The sequence below is a fragment of the Anomaloglossus baeobatrachus genome, chromosome 6, assembly GCF_048569485.1.
Source record: "Anomaloglossus baeobatrachus isolate aAnoBae1 chromosome 6, aAnoBae1.hap1, whole genome shotgun sequence".
Classification (NCBI taxonomy): domain Eukaryota; kingdom Metazoa; phylum Chordata; class Amphibia; order Anura; family Aromobatidae; genus Anomaloglossus; species Anomaloglossus baeobatrachus.
Genome location: NC_134358.1, coordinates 151363690 through 151383444, shown reverse-complemented (window position 1 = coordinate 151383444; position 19755 = coordinate 151363690). Strand labels below are relative to the sequence as shown.

Genomic DNA, 19755 nt, shown 5'->3' with positions numbered 1-19755 from the left:
TATTTTGAAAAGACAACCTCTGTATATGATGCTCAACATATGCACTCAACTTTTTTTGACCGACCATGGCGTTCTGAGTAGAACCTGTTTTGTTAAGCCATTTTATGTTCTTGGCCACCATGCTACAGCTCAGTTTCAGGGTGTTGGCAATCTTCTCATAGCCAAAACCATCTTTATGTAGAGCAGCAATTATTTCTTGCCAAATCCTCAGAGAATTCTTAGCCACGAGGAGCCATGTTGAATTTCCAGTGACCAGTATGAGTATGTGAGCTCTTGACACAATATGTAACACACCTGCTCCCCCTTCACACCTGAGACCTTGTAACACTAATGCATAACATTGGGGAGGGAAAATGGCTAAGGGCACAAACACATCAGCGGTATTCTGCCGCACTGCCGGATCCGGCATAAGGGCAAAACAGTACAATACAGTTCACAGACAGTGCGGCAAGCCCCGGTCACATGCTGTCACATGACTGTATGTGCCCGGAGCTTGCCAGTGAACTTTAATGTACTTTACTGTCCTTGTGCCGGATCTGCGAGTGCGGCAGGAAAACGCTGATGTGAAACCAGCGTAACTGGGCAAAATTTAGCCATTTTTACTAAGGGGTGTATTCGCTTTTGCTGCCAGCAGTTTAGACATTAAGGGCTCATGCGTACGTAACTGCTGAATATTCTGCAGCGATTTGACAGCACATGTGCGCTTCAAATCACTGCAGAAACACTGCATAATGGATGCAGTTTTTCTGTACAAAAAAGCCGATTTCATGTGCTCTGGCTGCTGCCCCCACCATAGACAGAGCGGGAGCTGCATCCATAGCGCACGGAATAATTGACATGCTCATTTTATGAACGCACGGATTTGTGTCAAAATGGCAAAATATTAGCACCCAAATCGCTGCCTTCATAAAAGCATCGTGCACACGTGTCATGCACAATCTTCATAGATTGTGCAGGGGACGCATGCATTTACGCTGCAGTGCTATACGCAGCACAAATGCATGCAATTACGCAATGTGCGCACGAGCCCTAAGGCTGTGTGCGCACGTTGCGTTGTTACTTGCCGTTGTAAACTCATCCTTTGGCACAAATTGTCTTTGTCAAATTTGGTTTTGACCACAAAATCGCTAAAAATACGCTTGCGTTTTTACCGCGTTTTACATGCTTTTTCATTGCTTAAAGTAAGATGCTTTTTGAATATAAATACACTACTAAATAAAGTTTAAACATTCAAACACTATGGAAAAAAAGGAAAAAAATGATAAAATATGATTAAAATCATACACAAAATAGCTAATTTTAATAAAATTATAATTGTGTTCTAATATTTATATATAAAATAACGTTAAATTATTGATTTTCATTAATTTAAATGTCGGACTGTGTGTGTAAAGGGACATATCATGCCCTTAATATAATGTCAAAAACGCATGCATTTATTTTGTCAAAAAAGCATGTTTTCTGCATCAAAAAAGCATGTAAAACGCTAGGATTTTGATTTAGAATGCGTTTTGAAACTTCTCATTGACTCTAATGTTAGCAAAACGCTGCCAAAATGGCAAAAACAATTGACATGTTGCTTCCTTAAAAGCAGAGATTTTGACAAATTATCTGCATCTGAAACGCTACGTTTTTAACAGCATAGTGTGCACAAGAAATTCCACCTTCCCATAGACTTTTCTTGAAAATCAAAACGCATGCATTTTTGGATTAAAACGCTGCAGCTCAAAACGCTGCGGAAACGCATGAAAAATGGAAAGTGCGCACATAGCCTAAGGCTATGTGCACATGTTGCAGAAATTTCTGTGCCAAATCCGCATCTCCTAGCAGAAAAACGCTGCAGCAAAAATGTGTGTTTTTGCCACATGTTTTGCAGTGTTTTTTAATGCATTTTTTTTGTTTGTGTTCAATGGTGAAAATGCAGGCAAAAATGCACCAAGAATTGGCATGCTGCAGATGTGTTCTGCAACCAAATCTGTAAGGAAAAAATCCTGAACTTGTGCCCAGCCCTTCAGGATTCTCATTGACTTTGCTGACATAAGGATATCCTGGCAGATTTGTGAAAATTTCCAAGCAAAAACGCATGAAAAAATGCAATGTGTGCACACAGCCTGAAGAGTTATTTTTTTTTCTTACAGATTTGGTTGCAGAAAACATCTGCAGCATGGCAATTCTTGGTGCATTTTTCAGTTCTTTCACCCATTGATTTCGTTATGAAAAACCCATGGCAAAAACAGAACCAAACTGCTCCAAAAACACACCTGATTTTTGGTGAGTTTTTCTGCCAGAAGATGCAGAAAATTGCACCAAAATTGCACCAAATGCTCAGTGTGCACGCATAGCCTAAACGTGGCCTCAGTCTCGTGATGCCACCCCTATGTAAATAGACTTCATTCCTGTTCATGAGGTTTGAGGACCAATTGGCAGTGATAAGGTGTTCAGGTGATAGAAATCTAGACTTGTGAGAGTAGATGTAACCTTCTTAAACTCCTACCAAATGCTCTTCATGGACTGCTCCTAGCAGGTTGTAGTCATTTATTGGTTTTAATGGCAGAAGCGAAACCCTCCACCTCTGCATTTTCAGAGAGTTGTGAAGCTGAGGATTTCACATGTTCGGTGTGTCAAGAAATATTTCAGAAACCAGTCCGGACCCATAACTGCCAGCATGTGTGAGTAAATGCTCTGGATTCATTTAGGTGGTATTTTTTGTAGTCTGCCATGCTGACAGAAATATTTACGTCCATAATGCTTTTACAAAAGTAATTTTACAATGTATATGTACGAGGTATCAAAATATGTTACCTCTTGTTTGTATTCTTCCAAGAGGAATTTTTTTTTCTTTCTATTGATCCAGCTATATGATGACTTTTTTTTTTTTTTTTTTTTTCGTGTGCATGTGTGATAATTTGTAGCTTTGAATGACAATTTATATTGCCACACAATGTGCTGAGGACTGTGGGGAAAAAAAAAATCCAAGTGGGATGAAATTTCTTTTTGGATTTTGTTTTTACAATGTTAATTTGTATGGTAATAACAACCTTTGCATGATTCTCAAGGTCCATAACGTTTGGTTTTTTTGTGTGTTGTTGTTGTTGTGTGGGTTTTTTTTTTTTTTTTTTTTTTTTTGCAATTGATAAGTGTAATGCCGGCTAATTATGCTCATGAATATGCACTGTACTAAAAAGAATAACTGAAGTGTGTGTGTGTGTGTGTATATATATATATATATATATATATATATATATATATCTCTCAATAAAGATTAAGACTGCACATAAACTAATTTTGATAATGGCATAATGCTATAAGCATGCTGAAAAATTGAAATTTGATCATTGAACATTGATCAATGTAAATGAGCCCCAATACCTCAACAAAGCGGTAATTCTTTCAGTTATTTCAATTCAGTTATTCTTTTTAGTATTCTGAATGTGAACACAGCTCCGCCCCTTTCAGCCATGTTTTTTTCTATCTCCTATATAAGTAAGTCCTTGGTTACCCCTCTCCACACACAGCAGTTTTTAATTGCATTGAGAAGATGACCTAGTTAGGGTCACAGAGCTAGGGACCCCAATATAGAGATATACCTTGGCGAGGTATTGGGGCTCAGTTACATTGATCAATGCGATTGCAAAATTTTTTTTGTACAAATATTCTTGGCAGGTATGCGTATCATTCACGTTTTCACTTTCTAGTTAGCAAATTGCATTTTTCAGCATGCTTATAGCATTATACCATTATCAAATTAGTTGATGTGCATCCTTCATCTTTATTGATCATGAATATTCACTGCACAGCCGACCTGGAAGTAGCTGCAGAGGGGAGACCGTGGTGGACGGACACAGCATCGTGGCAGATATCAGTGTGACGCCCTGGACTAGCCAGGTAGTCACAGATAGCGTCCCACACAAGGTAACACCAGCCAACCACGTTAAACCCTAGTCACCTCCACAGTGCTTGAACACACCAGGGGGTGGAGCCAGGCAGTTGGCCACGCCCACAGAGGAGTTCAGAAGGCCTGAGGCAGGAAAGACAGTTCAGTTGAGTGCTGTTCAGTTCAGTCAGGAGGAGTGTGAGGAGGACAGGCCTGTGTCTGACTGTCAGGTGTGAGGGTCGTAGCCCCCACACCTTGGCTAGGAGGCATACGGTGGCCTAGCCTGCAGGAGCCGGGAAGACGACCCGGTGGAACCGTGGTGGACCGGGACAGGGTAGTGGCCCGCCGGTACCGACCCGGGGAACCGACTGGAACCTGGAGCGCACAGGGGGGTACTCAGTCCCTGAAACGAGGTTCAGAATCCACTGGACTGAGTTAATTCACTGATTGCGGTCTGGACTATAGGTCCTTTCCCACCCAAGTCCCGACTGAAGACAACAGCCCACCAAGGGGAATAGAAAGCCACCGGACAGGCAGAGAGATCCCACAGGCCAGCGTCTACGGGCTCTCCCGACATACACAGCTGGGGAGCGGACTCCCGTCACTGAAGCGCAGGCAGTCTACACATACACTACACGGTGCAAGAGAAAGGCAAAGGCCACCGAACCGGGTGGGGGACCAGACGCAGCCGACTGTGGGCACCGACCACCATCAACTTTGTTTACCAGAGACTTGTGTGTGTCAATAACAGTGAGTACAACAGTGCCATCTGGCCGCGCACTGCCCTGCACCGCCCAGCTACTTCTCCCCAACGGGTCCCAGGGCCATCATCCCTGCCCACGGAGGGGTTAACATCTTAGTGCATAACCATCTCCCCCGGGTGCCCCGTAACTGCAGCGGTGGTGTCTACACCTTCACCACATTCAGTGGGTGTCGACACGAACTTAAACACTGCTCCGGCCGTACAGCTAAAACCCCCCCCCTCCCCCCCCCCAAAGTAGCGCCAGCACCCTTTCAGAGCGAAGTGACCCCTGGGTCCGGAGGCGCTCGAGCCACCCACCAACGAGCCTGGATCTGAGCGGCTCAGCTGCAGCCGAGTGCGGGGTGGTGCAGCAGTGGGACAGGTGAATATAATAAGTGCCTGATCTCCGTCTATCACGGATAGCACACGGCCATCACACGTGTCCCAAAATCACGGCACACTGAGGGACATATGCAGCTATTATCCCATCTGTGAAAAACGTGTTTATACCAATACATTTTTTTCATATGTCTGGTCAAAATGATAAATGCATAATTAATTTGACACCAATAAATTTAATTTTTTCACCATTAAAAAAAAGTCTGTCTGTGTCTTGCTCCAAAATGACGTCATTACAGTGACAACCATCCCTTTGGTCCCCCGCACGCATTGGCCGCTTGGCCACGCCCCCCGCACGCATTGGGCCCCCCCCAGGACTACTCCACCTATTGGACACACCTCAACGCCAGGACTACTCCACCTATTGGACACACCTCTCCCCCCCCCCCCCCCCCCCCCCTCCAGGACTACTCCACCTATTGGACACACTTCAACCCCAGGACTACTCCACCTATTGGACACACTTCAACCCCAGGACTACTCCACCTATCGGACACACCTCCTCCCCCCCCCCCCCCCCCTCCAGGACTACTCCACCTATTGGACACACCTCAACCCCAGGACTACTCCATCTATTGGACACACCTTCTGGACAGGACTACTCCTCCAACACACTGCACAAAACATACCCCCCCACACCCAGACAACATATATATATATATATATATATATATATATTACACTTTATTTTTTATTTTATTTTTTTTCAATGGTGGGGAAAAATGAAGGTTTTGGTGTGAAATGAATATTATGCATTAATCATTTTGACCAGTCTTATGAAAGTGGCAATGCAAATCAAAGTAGAAGATTAAAAGCCTAAATATATTTTAGTCCCCACTTGGATATATTGTTGATCATCTTCTCGCTCATACTTTATATGCAGAAACATAGTACAGTAGTAATATAGTGTAAATCGCGTTTTCCAGTGAGGCTCATTCTCTGGCAGGGCATCACAAGAAAGCCAAGATAGCAGGCCTTTGCCTGCCTTGGTAATCCATGAGTGTGGCGCTATCTCATTGACTGCATGTATGCTCCATGTAAATGCTACTGTCAGAGATTGATAGAAGCATCTAAATTGTTGACTGCAACGATCGGAACATAGCTGGCATCTAAAGCGTGTGGAGGAAGCTCTGCTCCCAAACCCACTCAATACACTAGCGCTTACAGTTCCGTCACTTTGTGCTTAAGGATACTAATCTACAAAGTTGATACAGAAGATATCACTACTAGTCTATAAAGCCAGTAACCACCACAATCCATACAACACACAGTCAGTTGCCCTCCTACTAGGACTTGATTAGGGTAGGGTCCTGGGCGTGGCCATCAAGGTATGGGACCCACTAGTGGTGCCCACTAGTTCAGAACCCGGAGGGGTGGAGCATGATCTGGAGGGGGGAGTAAGGCGAAAGACACTTGCACAAAGATTAAGACAGACAGACGAGTGAGGAGTGGGAGAATATGGTCGCTGGGATGGGAGCTGTATAAAAGCTCCCTTAGGACTGAGCGCAGAAAGCAGGGTGCGGAGCCCTAGGCTGGGTGGGTACTGAAAGTCCCACCAGCAGAATCCGTAAGGCAGGAGATTGCAAGTCTCTTGGCCCACAAAGTGCCAGGGCACAGCAGCATACTAGAGCCAGGAGCCGCGGCACCAGTAAAGGACTCGCGCTGCCTGCCATACACGAGAACCGAAGACAATGGAAAGCAGAAGGTCTCAGCGTAGCTTCAAGCCGCAGGGACCCACACATCACAGCGCAAGTAAGAAAGACTCACCGAGAGAAGCACCGGCTCTGACCTCCGAACTATCTGGGATCAGCTGGAGCCCAAGACAGTGTACCACCCCTGTGCCAGCAGCCGGGCTGCCGCTCAGATCCGGATTCGCGGTGGCTCTTGAGGGATTGCACGGCCACTTGATTAAAAGAAGGGGGGGGGGGGGGAGATGTACAGTGGCTTTTTGAAAAGTTCGTGACGCCACCCACGGTGCGTGGTAATGTAAGGGACCACCGCTGCCGTTGGGGAGCCCGGTGACGATGGTGTGGCAGCCTGATGTTTAACCCCTCTGTGGGTGGGGGGTTCGTGTCCCAGGGCCCATTGATGGTGGGGATGGTAGTTGGGTGTGCCGTTAGGAATAGGAACAGGGGTTTTCAATGTACTCACTCAGTCCTGGTGTAACTACACCGACAGCTTGTAAACCAGAATTCTGAACAACACTGCAGCTGGTAGGGAGCACGCTTGGGTCTGTTCCTTTGGTGTTGCTGTTAGCCTGTGGCCCTGTCCTTGACACCTTCATCTCTATTGGACCTGTGGGCATAAAACTCTTCGGGTCCCGCTCACCCGTATGGCTAACGGAGTGAGCTTGCTCTCAGGGTTCACGCGTAGGATTTCTTTGGACTGTAGTGGGAAAGTCCTATCCCATCGGTGCGCTAGTACCCTGATTTTGGAGCGGGTTGGGGATGACAATTGAAGTCTTCACCCCCGTCGGGTAAATTACCGGAAAGCGTGAAGCTACTTTCCGGCCTGGGGTCCACACACCCAGTCGTGCCCTGGTCCCTGCCCGGTGATAGTTCAAGGCCGCCGGCTGCCCTCCTCGGCAGTCTGTGCCCCTCGACACTGTCCCCTGCGACCGGGGTTCCAGCTCCTACAAGACCAACGTCTGCCACCTAGTACTCAGGAGCCCTGCTCTGTGACATCTCCCTCCCAGAGAGTAACTTCACCTCCACTCCTGCTCAACTGTCACTGTCCTTACTCTCTTCCTTACCAACCCCCCCCCATGTGGGCGGCCCTATTCCCTTCACGCCCCCCAATGGTGTCTGGTAGATTCAAGTGGGAAGTGTTCCTAGGATTTTGATTGGCTAAGCTGTTAGAAACACCAAAGGACCAGGATCCGTAACCAAGGAGGGTGGATATGTCGCGGGCGGAGGAGGGGACGCCGCGCTCTCCCACTGCTCGGGTCCGGCTGCTGCAGCCTCTGCTGCTCGGTGGCTCGAGCGATGGGCCGGATCTCGGGGACTCGAGCGGCGCTCCTCGCCCGTGAGTGAAAGGGGGATTGGTGTTTTGGGATAGTTTATTGTCCGTGACGCCACCCACGGTTGTGGTGATTAAGTGGGCACCACCGCTGCTCTGTCTGTGGAGCCTGGGAGGGATGGTATGGAGCAGCCAGTTGTTGATTTCCCCTCCGTGGGTAGGGGGTTTGGTGCTCCCAGGGCCCAGTGATGGGGTTGGGATGGTGGACAAGCGGGTATGGGGCCTGTGGAGGTGCAGGGGCAGCGCTGTGCCGCACGGCACGGAGGTACTCACTCAGCCAGTAAACACGACACAGTTCTCGGTAAACAAACGGCTGGTTGGACGGGTCCCTCGGACGGTTACGGTGCTGCTGTTCCCTGCAGTTAGCGATGACGGTCTCTTCCCTGCACCTATGTAAAAGTCTTTTTGGTAGCGATGGGTCCCCACCGGTTACCCGCTCCCCGGCTCGGATATGTGCCGGAGGAGCCTCTCTCTTGCCCGCAGGCACTGGCCCTGGGAAACTGGTGCCTTGGCGGTGGCGGTGTCTCCCCTTCACGGTCGGACTGTTTCCTTCAATCGGGACTTGGTTGTTAGGAGACAGAGGTCCCCTTCACTGACGGATTTGGCAAATTATGGTGACTCCTAGCCTTGCCGGGATCCGAAGGCCCCTGCCCTGGTGCTGACTGTTCTTCGTATACTGCTCCGGTACCGCCGGGTCACCACCCGTCCGCGGTCCTTCCAGCAACCTCCAAGCAGTCCCCCTGCAGACTATCACCGCCGTCTGCTGACCTTGCTGTCACAGTCCGGGGCACACACCCGGACCAACTTCAGGCTTTCTTAACTGTTCCTTTTCTGTCACCACTCTTACTGTCCTCCTTTACCACTTCACTTCCTTCTCCTTTTACTTCCCTAACTTATCTGCCTGGTTCTCCCGCCTCCAGGGCTGTGAACTCCTCGGTGGGCGGAGCCAACCGCCTGGCCCACCCCCTGGTGTGGACATCAGCCCCTGGAGGAAGGCAACAAGGATTTTAGGTTAGCCTAGATGTACTTGCCGGGAATGTGGGGTGCATGTGATGTTGTGACCTGTGACCCCTGGCTTGACCAGGGCGTCACATTCCCCCTTAGCAAAACGCAGACCGTCCTCGGGCTGCCCGTCCAACATCGGTTTTATTTTCCTTTTTTGTTTTTTCTGTAAAAGATAAAAAACGGTAACATATATATACAAGTTATGACATGATCCCACAGCGGGAGGCACATTTCTTAAACGTTACGGTTTTTAAACGGTTAACGGTTATGGTCTCCGCTCTCTCCCACCCAAGTAACCTGGCCCTGATGCTGCCCCTAAAACCCAGGCAGCACCCCTTGACCCCAGTCCTGAACCCAGGGCGTCACAGATACTGTGCAGAAGGGCAGATTGCACAATACCCTGTGACGACCTGATAGGCCAGGGCGTCACAACAGCGGAGCCCGGCACTCCAGAAGTGGTGATACTTCAGTGAGTAAAGAACTTTGACCGCAATCCCTGTGTCGTCCCATCACTACCGGCGGCGGCGCCCCAGCGCTATCAGAGACTACCACTCTCATCATCCCTGGGCCTAGTTCTGCCTGTGAAGAGCTGTACCGACCAAGCTGTGCTTCCATCTACCACAGGGAATACTTCACGCGGCGGCCCCTATACTGGCCGCAAACCACAGGTGGCGTCACGAATACAAACTTTTATCCTCCCCTGTAAATAACCCCTTCATTTTTGACCCCGCCGGGGACTGGCCGCTGTGACATTTCCCTCCACCCCCCCCCCCCCTCCACACACACCCTACACCGTCCTGGTAATAAGTAACCCCCAAGACCTTGTGAGCGTGTCATAAACACTTTGGGACCCTCATGGTCAAAATCATATAAATAAGCCACAAGTTTTGGGATTCTCTTCTGTCCAGCAATGTAACAAAACTAGAACTTTTTGTGTGTATAGCTCTGTCTGGAGGGGGAAGAATGACGCATGAAATGACTAGAATATCCTGCCTACAGTGAAGCAAGGTGGCTCATTGATGTCTTGGGGCTTCCTGGCTTCCTCTGGCACTAGAAACTTGTGTGTTTTAAGAACCAGATGCATTCAATCAAGTTTTAGCAAATCTTGGAGGAAGAAAACGCAATGACTTTTGTAGCTGAAGCTGGGCATCATTGGATCTTCTAACACAATCTTGATCCAAAACATGCCTCAAAGTACACCAGGCCATGCGATCAAAAGAAGTCCTGGAAGATTCTATAGTGGCCGTCACAGTTGTCTGCTGTAAACCCGAAAAAAAACAAAAAAACAAAAAACCCAGGTGGCTGTAGCAAGCATCCCAAGACTATTAGTGAACCATGACCTCCAGTTCACCAGGGTTAGGCTAGAACTCTACAAGGCCACTTCCAGAATCTGGTATCTGGCTATGCATCACCTCTACAGCATGTCACAACAGCACAGGGTGATCCACTAAGTAATAGTCGCTTGACATAAAGGAGTTGAATAATTCTGAGACTGCGATAGTTTATTGGAATCCTTTTAAACAGGTTTTTTTTTTTTTTGCTACTTCAACTGAGCGCAGCATAATTTGGGGCAGAGATCCTGATTCCAGCCATGTCACTTGGTTCAGCCGCTGTAATAAAATCTGTTTTCTATGCTGTGGATTTAGCAGAGCTCGGAATGCTGAGATGTGTATAACCCCATCCACACAACTGGCAGCTTTCTGTAAATATCTATTGACAGAAGGCTGCAAATCAGTGTTAGGGTTGTGGTTGGATTAGGAGGCACAAGGCCAACTTGTCCTGTAGTGATGCTCTCCTGCTGATAAAACATTGATTGTATTGAAACATTATAGCCTACTAAGTGGTATGTCACTGTAATCGGGGTTTCTGCCCTACAGCATGGTGCTCTCAGATTACATAGCAAAAGCCTGCTGACAAATTGTTTAACGCTATGTGCGCTCTAGAAAGTGACTTTTTCTTAAGAAAAAAACGGACCCTCTGAAAGAATCCCACGGTAAAACCACACCAGCGTTTTTTCTGTGGTTTTGCTGCAAATTTACCGCGGATTTTCCGCAAGTTGGTCCCTGCGGACTTTTACCTTATCGATGGCAAAAACTGCAGGTACCTGCAGAAAAGTGACATGCTCATTAATTCCGCAGCGGAAACTCCGCGGGTATAAAAAAACAAAACAAAAAAGAATCGCAGTTGCGCACAATTTTTTTTTAAAACCCATAGGATTTGCTGGGGAATTAACTGCAGCAATGTTAGACACACTTTCTGAAGCAATTCCGCGCCTAAATCCGCAGCGTGCGCATAGGGCCTAAAAGTGGCATTATGTGATAAATTTTGAGACACCACTTGTTGTGTTTGCCTATGTAAATCGGCATTGTTTGGCTTATTGTAAACTGTAGAAAGTTTGTACACTTTGCTAATCTAATCTGCAAAGGGGGGTGGGGGGAGGAGTAATTTTTATTTCACCTATATATCTCATTAATTCTAACTGAAGTAATGACTCAATCAAATTACACCTTTTTTGACTTCCCAAAATTTGAGTTGATAATGATTCTGATTTTAATGTTTCCATTTTATTTTATTTATTTTTTTAATACAAAATAACTTTCAGCTTTTGCAGAAATTGCTTATTGATGGCTGTGAAAGCAAGTGGGGCTCATTGTCCTCTTTGCCGTGGGGTCTTATCTAGATGGGAGACAACAACCCCCACAAGAGCTTCTGATATTGCAATGACGATGAAGATCCTCTTACAAGCTTGTATGTACTGTGGGAAACAGGTAAGGTATGCTCTTTTTATACACCCATAGCTAGTGCCGCCCTGTTTTTGGTTGCCAGCTTAGCTAGCCATAGTACGTCAAATACTGTTAGGCCAGAGTCACACTTGCATATGACTTGGCGAGTCTTGCATTGGCATCACCTGACACGGCCGCACACTCTATGGACAGGAGCTTCTCAGCTGCATGTATTTCTATGCAGCTGACCCACTCCTGTCCGAGATTGTGCGGCTGTGTCAGGTGATGCCGATGTGAGACTCGCCAAGTCATACGCAAGTGTGACTCTGGGCTTAAACAGATTTTTCACTAGGCACTCCTAAGTAGAGTTGAGCGCGGTTCGAGGTTCTCCAGTTCGCGGCTCGAGTGATTTTGGGGGCTGTTCTAGATAGAACTAGAACTCGAGCTTTTTGCTAAAGCTCGATAGTTCTTGATACGTTCGAGAATGGTTCTAGCAGCAAAAAGAAGGGCTTTTTACAGCTACAGTGTGCAGGAGCCATCGCTGGCAGCCTGCCAGAAGCTAGTAACCAAGATAAACATCGGGTATCCAAGCAAAGCGCTTTGGTTAGTAACCCGATGTTTATCCTAGTTACGTGCAGGAAGCCCACACTTCCCCGCTCAGCTCACTCTGCCCCCTCCTGCACGCGACATACATGCATGCATGCATACATACATACATACATACATACATACATACATACATACATACATACATACATACACACGCGCACGTCCCCAGCCATGCAGTCCACGACACTGACGTCCTCAGCGCCACATGACCCCGCTAGGCTCCACCCACTTTGCACTCCGCCGCCAGCACACATGGCTCTGCCCGCCTGGCACTCTGCACGCACGGTCCCACTAGGCTCCGCCCGCCTGGCACTCTGCACGCACGGTCCCGCTAGGCTCCGCCCGCCTGGCACTCTGCACGCATGGTCCCGCTCAGCTTACCTGCGGTGATGAAGTCCCGACCTCAGCGCTGTCACTGTCCTCCATGGCCACCGCTTGTCACATCACCTTCTCTCACTTCCAACCCGAGACTGACTGGCGGTGACGTCACGGGCCTCTCGCGATACTTGGCTGTGAAGGCGGCGGTCATTGAACTCAGTGACAGGTGCTGTCAGCATTGCAGGAGATCAGCGCAGGTAATGTACCTCGCTGACAGCAGCACTTGTCGTCCCCCTGCAGTGACCTGGGTTGACCCATTGATGTTAGCTCAGGTCACTGCACTGCTCTCCCAGCCAATAGGGAACATCCTGCTCTTCATTGACTGGGACAGTGTGGATCGTCATGGCAACCCCTTGGATTACACCAGACCTGGATTTGTTTTTCTTTCTAATAAATTGGTTAAAGAGGGAATGTATTGGGGAGTGTTTTTTCAAATAAAAATGTTTGTCGTCTTTTTTTTTTTTTTTTTATTACTGACTGGGTTGGTGATGTCGGGTATCTGATAGACGCCTGACCTTACCAACCCCAGGGCTTGATGCCAGGTGACATTACACATCTGGTATTAACCCCATATATTACCCCGTTTGCCACCGCACCAGGGCACGGGATGAGCTGGGGCGAAGCACCAGGATTGGCACATCTAATGGATGCGCCACTTCTGGGGCGGCTGCGGCCTGCTATTTTTAGGCTGGGGAGAGTCCAATAACCATGGACCTCCCTAGTCTGAGAATATCAGACCCCAGCTGTCTGATTTACCTTGGCTGGTGATCCAATTTTGGGGGGACCCCTACGTGTTTTTTTTTTTTTATTTATTTAATTTAAAATAACAGCGTGGGGTGCCCTCAGTTTTTGATTACCAGCCAAGGTGAGGCTGCCAGCTGTGGTCTGCAGGCTGCAGCCGTCTGCTTTACCCTAGCTGGCTACAAAAATAGGGGGAACCCTACGTCATTTTTTTGGCTAAATGCAAAGATAAGCACCCCTTAGTGCCACATGAAAGGCACCAAAGGGTGCAAAATTACAAAATGCAGGAGAGTGGGACATTATGTGTCTTTCTGCTATTATAATGACAGAAAAGACTGATATGAAGTGCACAAGCACTGTAAAATCACGAGCGCTCTACGCTGTGAAAAGCAGTAGAAAATGGCACTGGAGTGAACATGTGACCGCCTCATGTAGGATGAAGCTATGGATCCTGGGTAAATTTATGTATTATCCCTCTTTCAGTTTTTTTTGCAGTACACAAAAAAAACGGAAGGCACACGGATGACAAACAGATGACATACGGACCGTCTACGGAACGGAAACGGATGCCACACGGATGCACCCGTGAAAAAAAAAACGGACTGTTTTTTTTTTTTTTTTTGCAGACCGCAAAAATGGATCGGTCGTGTTAATGTAGCCTTATTCTGATCTGCCGTTTATAAACAGCAGGCAGAAATAAGTGAATAACGCCCCCCAGCGTCAGAAAATCTCCGGGGTTTCAGGGCTAGCTGAGACCCTGGAGATCATGATTCAGGACGGTTTTTCCGGTCCCCGCTCACGTGATCACAGGTATACACCGTATACCGATGATCCCGTTACAGTAAATGATAGCGCCGGTAAAAAATTATTGATCTCCCATGTGGCATGAACAAACATGATAAATCTCCTCCCCGGTCCCCCGGTGTCGCCAAAGTGCCCCCCCTGATGCCCTCCCAGAAATTCCCGGCCGCATTCACCCTACTCCTCTGATTTCTGTCGCATGTGCCATGACACATGCGACAGAAAACTCCTCCCCAGGCCCTGCCAGGTCAGCCCCTATAACCCCACCGGTGTTCCCCGGTGTCCCACGGTACCTGTGCGGCGTTGATTTCCCCCCCCCCCCCCCACGGCCCTCTCCTTCACAATAGACGCTGCCGCATGCACGGAGCGGCTGTCAGCTCAGCTTCCTGTGTTCACACAGTGAGTGGTGGTTCTGCTTCTGTAAGCTAAATGGGCGGCACGGTGGCTCAGTGGTTAGCACTGCAGTCTTGCAGCACTGAGGTCCTGGGTTCAATTCTCACCAAGGACACCATCTGCAAGGAGTTTGTATGTTCTCCCCATGTTTGCGTGGGTTTCCTCTGGGTACTCCGGTTTCCTCCCACACTCCAAAGACATACAGCGCTATGGAATTAATAACGCTATATAAATGAATAAATTATTATTATTACTGCAATGCCCTGCTCATGAGGTAAGGAACATAATTGATCAGGAGAGCTATATACTACATTTCCAAATGGAGGGATTTGCTTTTATAGTTTCCCTGCTGAACGACTCCCAAACATGAGAGTCCGTTATACGCCACCAGAAAACACATCTAAATAGCGAGCTCTGTTAAGTATTCATTCAGCTGGATAACTGGACCTAAAGGGGTATTCCATCTCCAAGATCCTATCCCCAATATATAGTAGGTGGAATAGCAATAATATCAGCAAATACCAATATTTGGAAATGTAGAATAGTTCTCCTGATTAGGCATGCCCTTACCTCATGAGCAGGGCATTGCAGCTTTGGTAGCAACCATTACGACATGGACTCTGCTGCTGTGGACCCGGGGAGAGTGAGTGCAGATTCATTGCACCCACATTCCTCACATGAAGGGTCCGCACTCCTAGAAAATGGGGGATACGTTCCCTGAGTGTTCCCCCCCCCCATATTCTAGACGGTCCAGAGTCGTCGTGGGACCCCTTTTATTTTTTTTTTCTTACAATAAATTGGTGAAAGAGGGAATGTTTTGGGGACTGTTTTTTTCAAATAAATTTCTTGTCTTTTTTTTTTTTTTTTTTGTTTTTTGTTAGTACTGACAGTTTATGATGTTGGGTATCTAATAGACGCCATGACATCAGAAACTGCTGGGCTTGATCTCAGGTGACTTTACAGCTAGTATCAACCCGATTTATTACCCGGTTTGCCACTGCAACAGGGCACGGGATGAGCCGGGGTGAAGCGCCAGGATTGGCGCATCTAGTGGATACGCCACGTCTGGGGTGCCTGCGGCCTGCTATTTTTAGGCTGTGAAGGCCCAATAACTATGGACCTTCCCACCCTGAGAATACCAGACCACAGCTGTCTGCTTTACCTTGGCTAGTGATCCAATTTGGGGGGGACCCTACTTTTATTGTGTAATTATTTATAAAATTATTAAAAAAGAGCCTGGGGGGACCTCAACATTGGATCCCCAACCACGGTAAAGCTGCCAGCTGTGGTTTTCAGGCTACAGCCGTCTGCTTTACCCTAGCTGGCTATCAAAAATGGGGGGACCCAACGTCATATTTTTTTTTAACTATTTTTTTAAATAGAAAAAATTAATGGGCTTCCCTGTATTTTGTTTGCCAACCAAGGTAACGGCAGGCAGATGGGGGTGGCAACCCATAGCTGTCTGCTTTATCTGCGCTGAGAATCAAAAATACCGCGGAGCGCTACGTCATTTTTTTTAAAGATTTATTTTTACAGCACTGTGATGTCCAGCAATCAAAATACAGGGAAGCCCATTTTGTTTTTAGTTATTTAAATTAAATAATTAAAAAAAATATATATGGGCTCCCGCTGCATTTTTTTGTATTGCTAGCTAAGGGTAATCCAAGCAGCTACTGGCTGATAACCCCCACTGCTTGGTGTTACCTTCACTGGCAATGGAAAATCCAGGGAAGCATTTTTTTTATTTTTTTTTGCCAAAAAAACTACAAAAAAAGGACGTGAGCTTCGCCATATTTTTGTATGCTAGCCAGGTATAGCAGGCAGGTGCTGGAAGAGTTGGATACAGCGCCAGAAGATGGCGCTTCTATGAAAGTGCCATTTTCTGAGGCGGCTGCAGACTGCAATTCGCAGCAGTGGGGCCCAGAAAGCTCAGGCCAACCTGTGCTGCGGATTCCAATCCCCAGCTGCCTAGTTGTACCTGGCTGGACACAAAAATGGGGCGAAGCCTACGTCATTTGTTTTCTAATTATTTCATGAAATTCATGAAATAATAAAAAGGGCTTCCCTTTATTTTTGGTTCCCAGTCGGGTACAAATAGGCAACTGGGGGTTGGGGGCAGCCGTAACTGCCTGCTGTACCTGGCTAGCATACAAAAATATGGCGAAGCCCACATAATTTTCAGGGGGCACAAAACTTCTGCATACAGTCCTGGATGGAGTATGCTGAGCCTTGTAGTTCTGCAGCTGCTGTCTGTCTGTATGGAGAAGAGCAGACAGCAGCTGCATAACTACAAGGCTCAGCATACTCCATCCAGGACTGTATGCAGAAGTTTTTTGCCCACCAAAAAAATGACGTGGGTTTCGCCATATTTTTGTATGCTAGCCAGGTACAGCAGGCAGCCACGGGCTGCCTCCAACCCCCAGTTGCCTATTTGTACCCGGCTGGGAACCAAAAATATAGGGAAGCCCGTTTTTTTAATTATTTCACTTATTTCATGAAATAATTAAAAAACAAATGACGTGGGCTTTGCCCCATTTTTGTGTCCAGCCGGGTACAACTAGGCAGCTGAGGATTGGAAGCTGCAGCACAGGTTAGTCCGAGGTTTCTGGGCGCCTCTGCTGCGAATTGCAGTCCGCAGCCACCCCAGAAAATGGCGCTTTCATAGAAGCGCCATCATCTGGCGCTGTATCCAACTCTTCCAACAGCCCTGAAGCCGGGTGGCTTGCTGGGTAATAATGAGTTAATACTAGCTTTGTTTTACTAGCTAGTATTAAGCCAGAGATTCTTAATGTCAGGCACGTTTGACCCGGCCATTAAGAATCTCCAATAAAGGGTTAAAAAAAAAGACACCACACAGAGAAAAAATACTTTAATAGAAATAAATACACAGACACATTAGAGACTCCATCTTTATTACCCCCTGTCAGCCCTCCACGATCCATGGTCTTCCGTCTTTCTCGTTCAACAAATGCAGCTCTGCTCCATCACTGCTGCATGGGGGAAGACGCTGCTTCCCGTGCAGCCTTCACTCCGTGAGTGATCAGTGCTGCTGGCTATCAGCGGTAACGCTGACAGACTCGTTACCATAGCAACGGTGCACCCGGAGCCGCGGTTAGCGGTGAAGTCACCGCTAACTGCATTGCTATGGCAACGGTGATCTCCGTTAATGACTGGCTGTGTCAGCCGGTCCCTAACGGAACGGGGAGTCGACCGTGTGCTAGAGCATGTCGCCGGTACACGGCGATGCACAAATGTGTACCGGAGAGATGCACTCACAGGTCCTACATGACTCGTCATAGTCATGTGACCAGTCTGTAGCCAATGAAATAATAGCCACGTGACTGGTCACATGGCTATTTTGACGTCACGATAGGTCCTGCATCACTGCTGGCAGTGCTGGTCACCGGGAGGATTCAGCGATCATCGGATGGAATAGCGGCAGGAGACAGAGTGCAGGAGGGATCGCGGGGACCGGTAAGTGTTATGGCAATGTTTATTAACTGTTTCTGTACATTTATCATGCATTTTTATGTGTGTGATTGCCTCCCATTATATCCTATAGGTTCATGTTTGGTTCGACGAACCGAACTTGAACGAGACCTCCGTTCGGCGAACCGAACTCGAGCCGAACCACGGCCAGTTCGCTCATCTCTACTCCTAAGCTTGATCAGTTTAAGAAATTGCTCTTTGCACTGCTGCAGTGGTGATATCACAACTATAGCCCATGACTGCAGCAAGTCACTGGGCCAAGTAATTTTGTGCTATGTCCATCGGCTCGCTCAGACTGACCACAATTATGATGTGCTGAAGTTGTGATGAGGGAGCACTACCATGCTCAGTACTCACTAGGACTAGTTAGATGGGGGACTTGAGCATTTATCCAATAGATTTCGATTAGTGACAAGACTAGAGTTGAGCGATGTTCGATTCGAACAGTTTGACAATTTCAAATTAGAGTGATTTTGGTAGGTGTTCGAGTCGTTCGACGAACGCCAACGATTTGCTTCAAGTTCGGCAGTTCGAGTTACCGTTCGATAACTGCTCGATTACCAAAAAGCGTAGCTAGTTACTAGCTGGCTTTTCACTGTAATACTGTGAGTCAGTGTTTAATAATATTATCAAAATTCAGCGTATAGTGTGCGGGGGGACGGGGTTTAGATCAGTGCTGCTGCTGCGTGCTGAAAGAATGATCGCCCTTTTTTTTTTTTCTTTGTTTTTCTTTTCTTCCTTCCTCTCGCCCCTAACCGCGCATAGCAAGCAAGCTACTCCACCTGTGCATTGTACACCACCTGTCCATTTTTGCTACGCAATTTTTATTGCAAAAAGTGCTGCCATTTTTAGGGCCATACTTTCATTGTCTGGGATACTACATTAGGGTTCCTCTGCTGACTATTTAGCTATACCACCTCTGCATTGTACACCACATCTCCATTTTTGCTACGCTATTTTAAATTGCAAAAAGTGCTGCCAGTTTTAGGGCCACTACATTAGAAAAAAAGTGGAAACAGCTGCTGGTGTTGAGCTCTCAGACATCGAAAGCACCAACTTAGGATGAAGGCAACATTGTCTCCACCTTCACTTTCCTCACAGACCAGCAGTTTTCCAGGGACACTATACTCAACACCTTCTCAGCAAAGCAGCCAGCCCTCGGTCCCTCAGATGTGGACAAATAAAAGACCATCTCCTCCTCCTCCTAGCCATGACAAAGCTAAGAGATTGACTTTCACCCTCTGCAAGCTGTTGGCTACAGAATTGCTGCCTTTCTGCCTGGTGGACACAGCGGATTTTCGAGACCTTATGTCCGTCACAGTGCCCCAGTACCAGATGCCCAGTTGCCACTACTTCTCCAAGAAAGGTGTGCCTGCGCTACACCAGCATGTCACACACAACATCACCGCTTCCTTGAGAAACTCTGTGTGTGACAGGGTGCGTTTCACCACAGATACTTGGACCAGTAAGCAAGGACAGGGGCGTTACATGTCGCTGACTGGGCACTGGGTAACTATGGTGAGAGATGGAGAAGGGTCTGCTGTAAAAGTCTTGTCTTCCCCCACGAGTTGTGCATCAATCCT

At 47.5% G+C, this 19755-nt stretch overlaps 1 protein-coding gene across 1 annotated transcript in view; it reads left to right on the top strand.

Moving 5' to 3' along the window:
* The first annotated feature begins 2547 nt into the window (after positions 1-2547).
* RNF138 (ring finger protein 138) overlaps positions 2548-19755 on the top strand; it is a 50085-nt gene continuing 32877 nt past the window's right edge. The window contains exons 1-2 of the mRNA XM_075316362.1: positions 2548-2669; positions 11641-11806. Coding sequence (XP_075172477.1) covers positions 2548-2669; positions 11641-11806 — 288 coding nt within the window. The remainder of the gene's footprint in view (positions 2670-11640; positions 11807-19755) is intronic.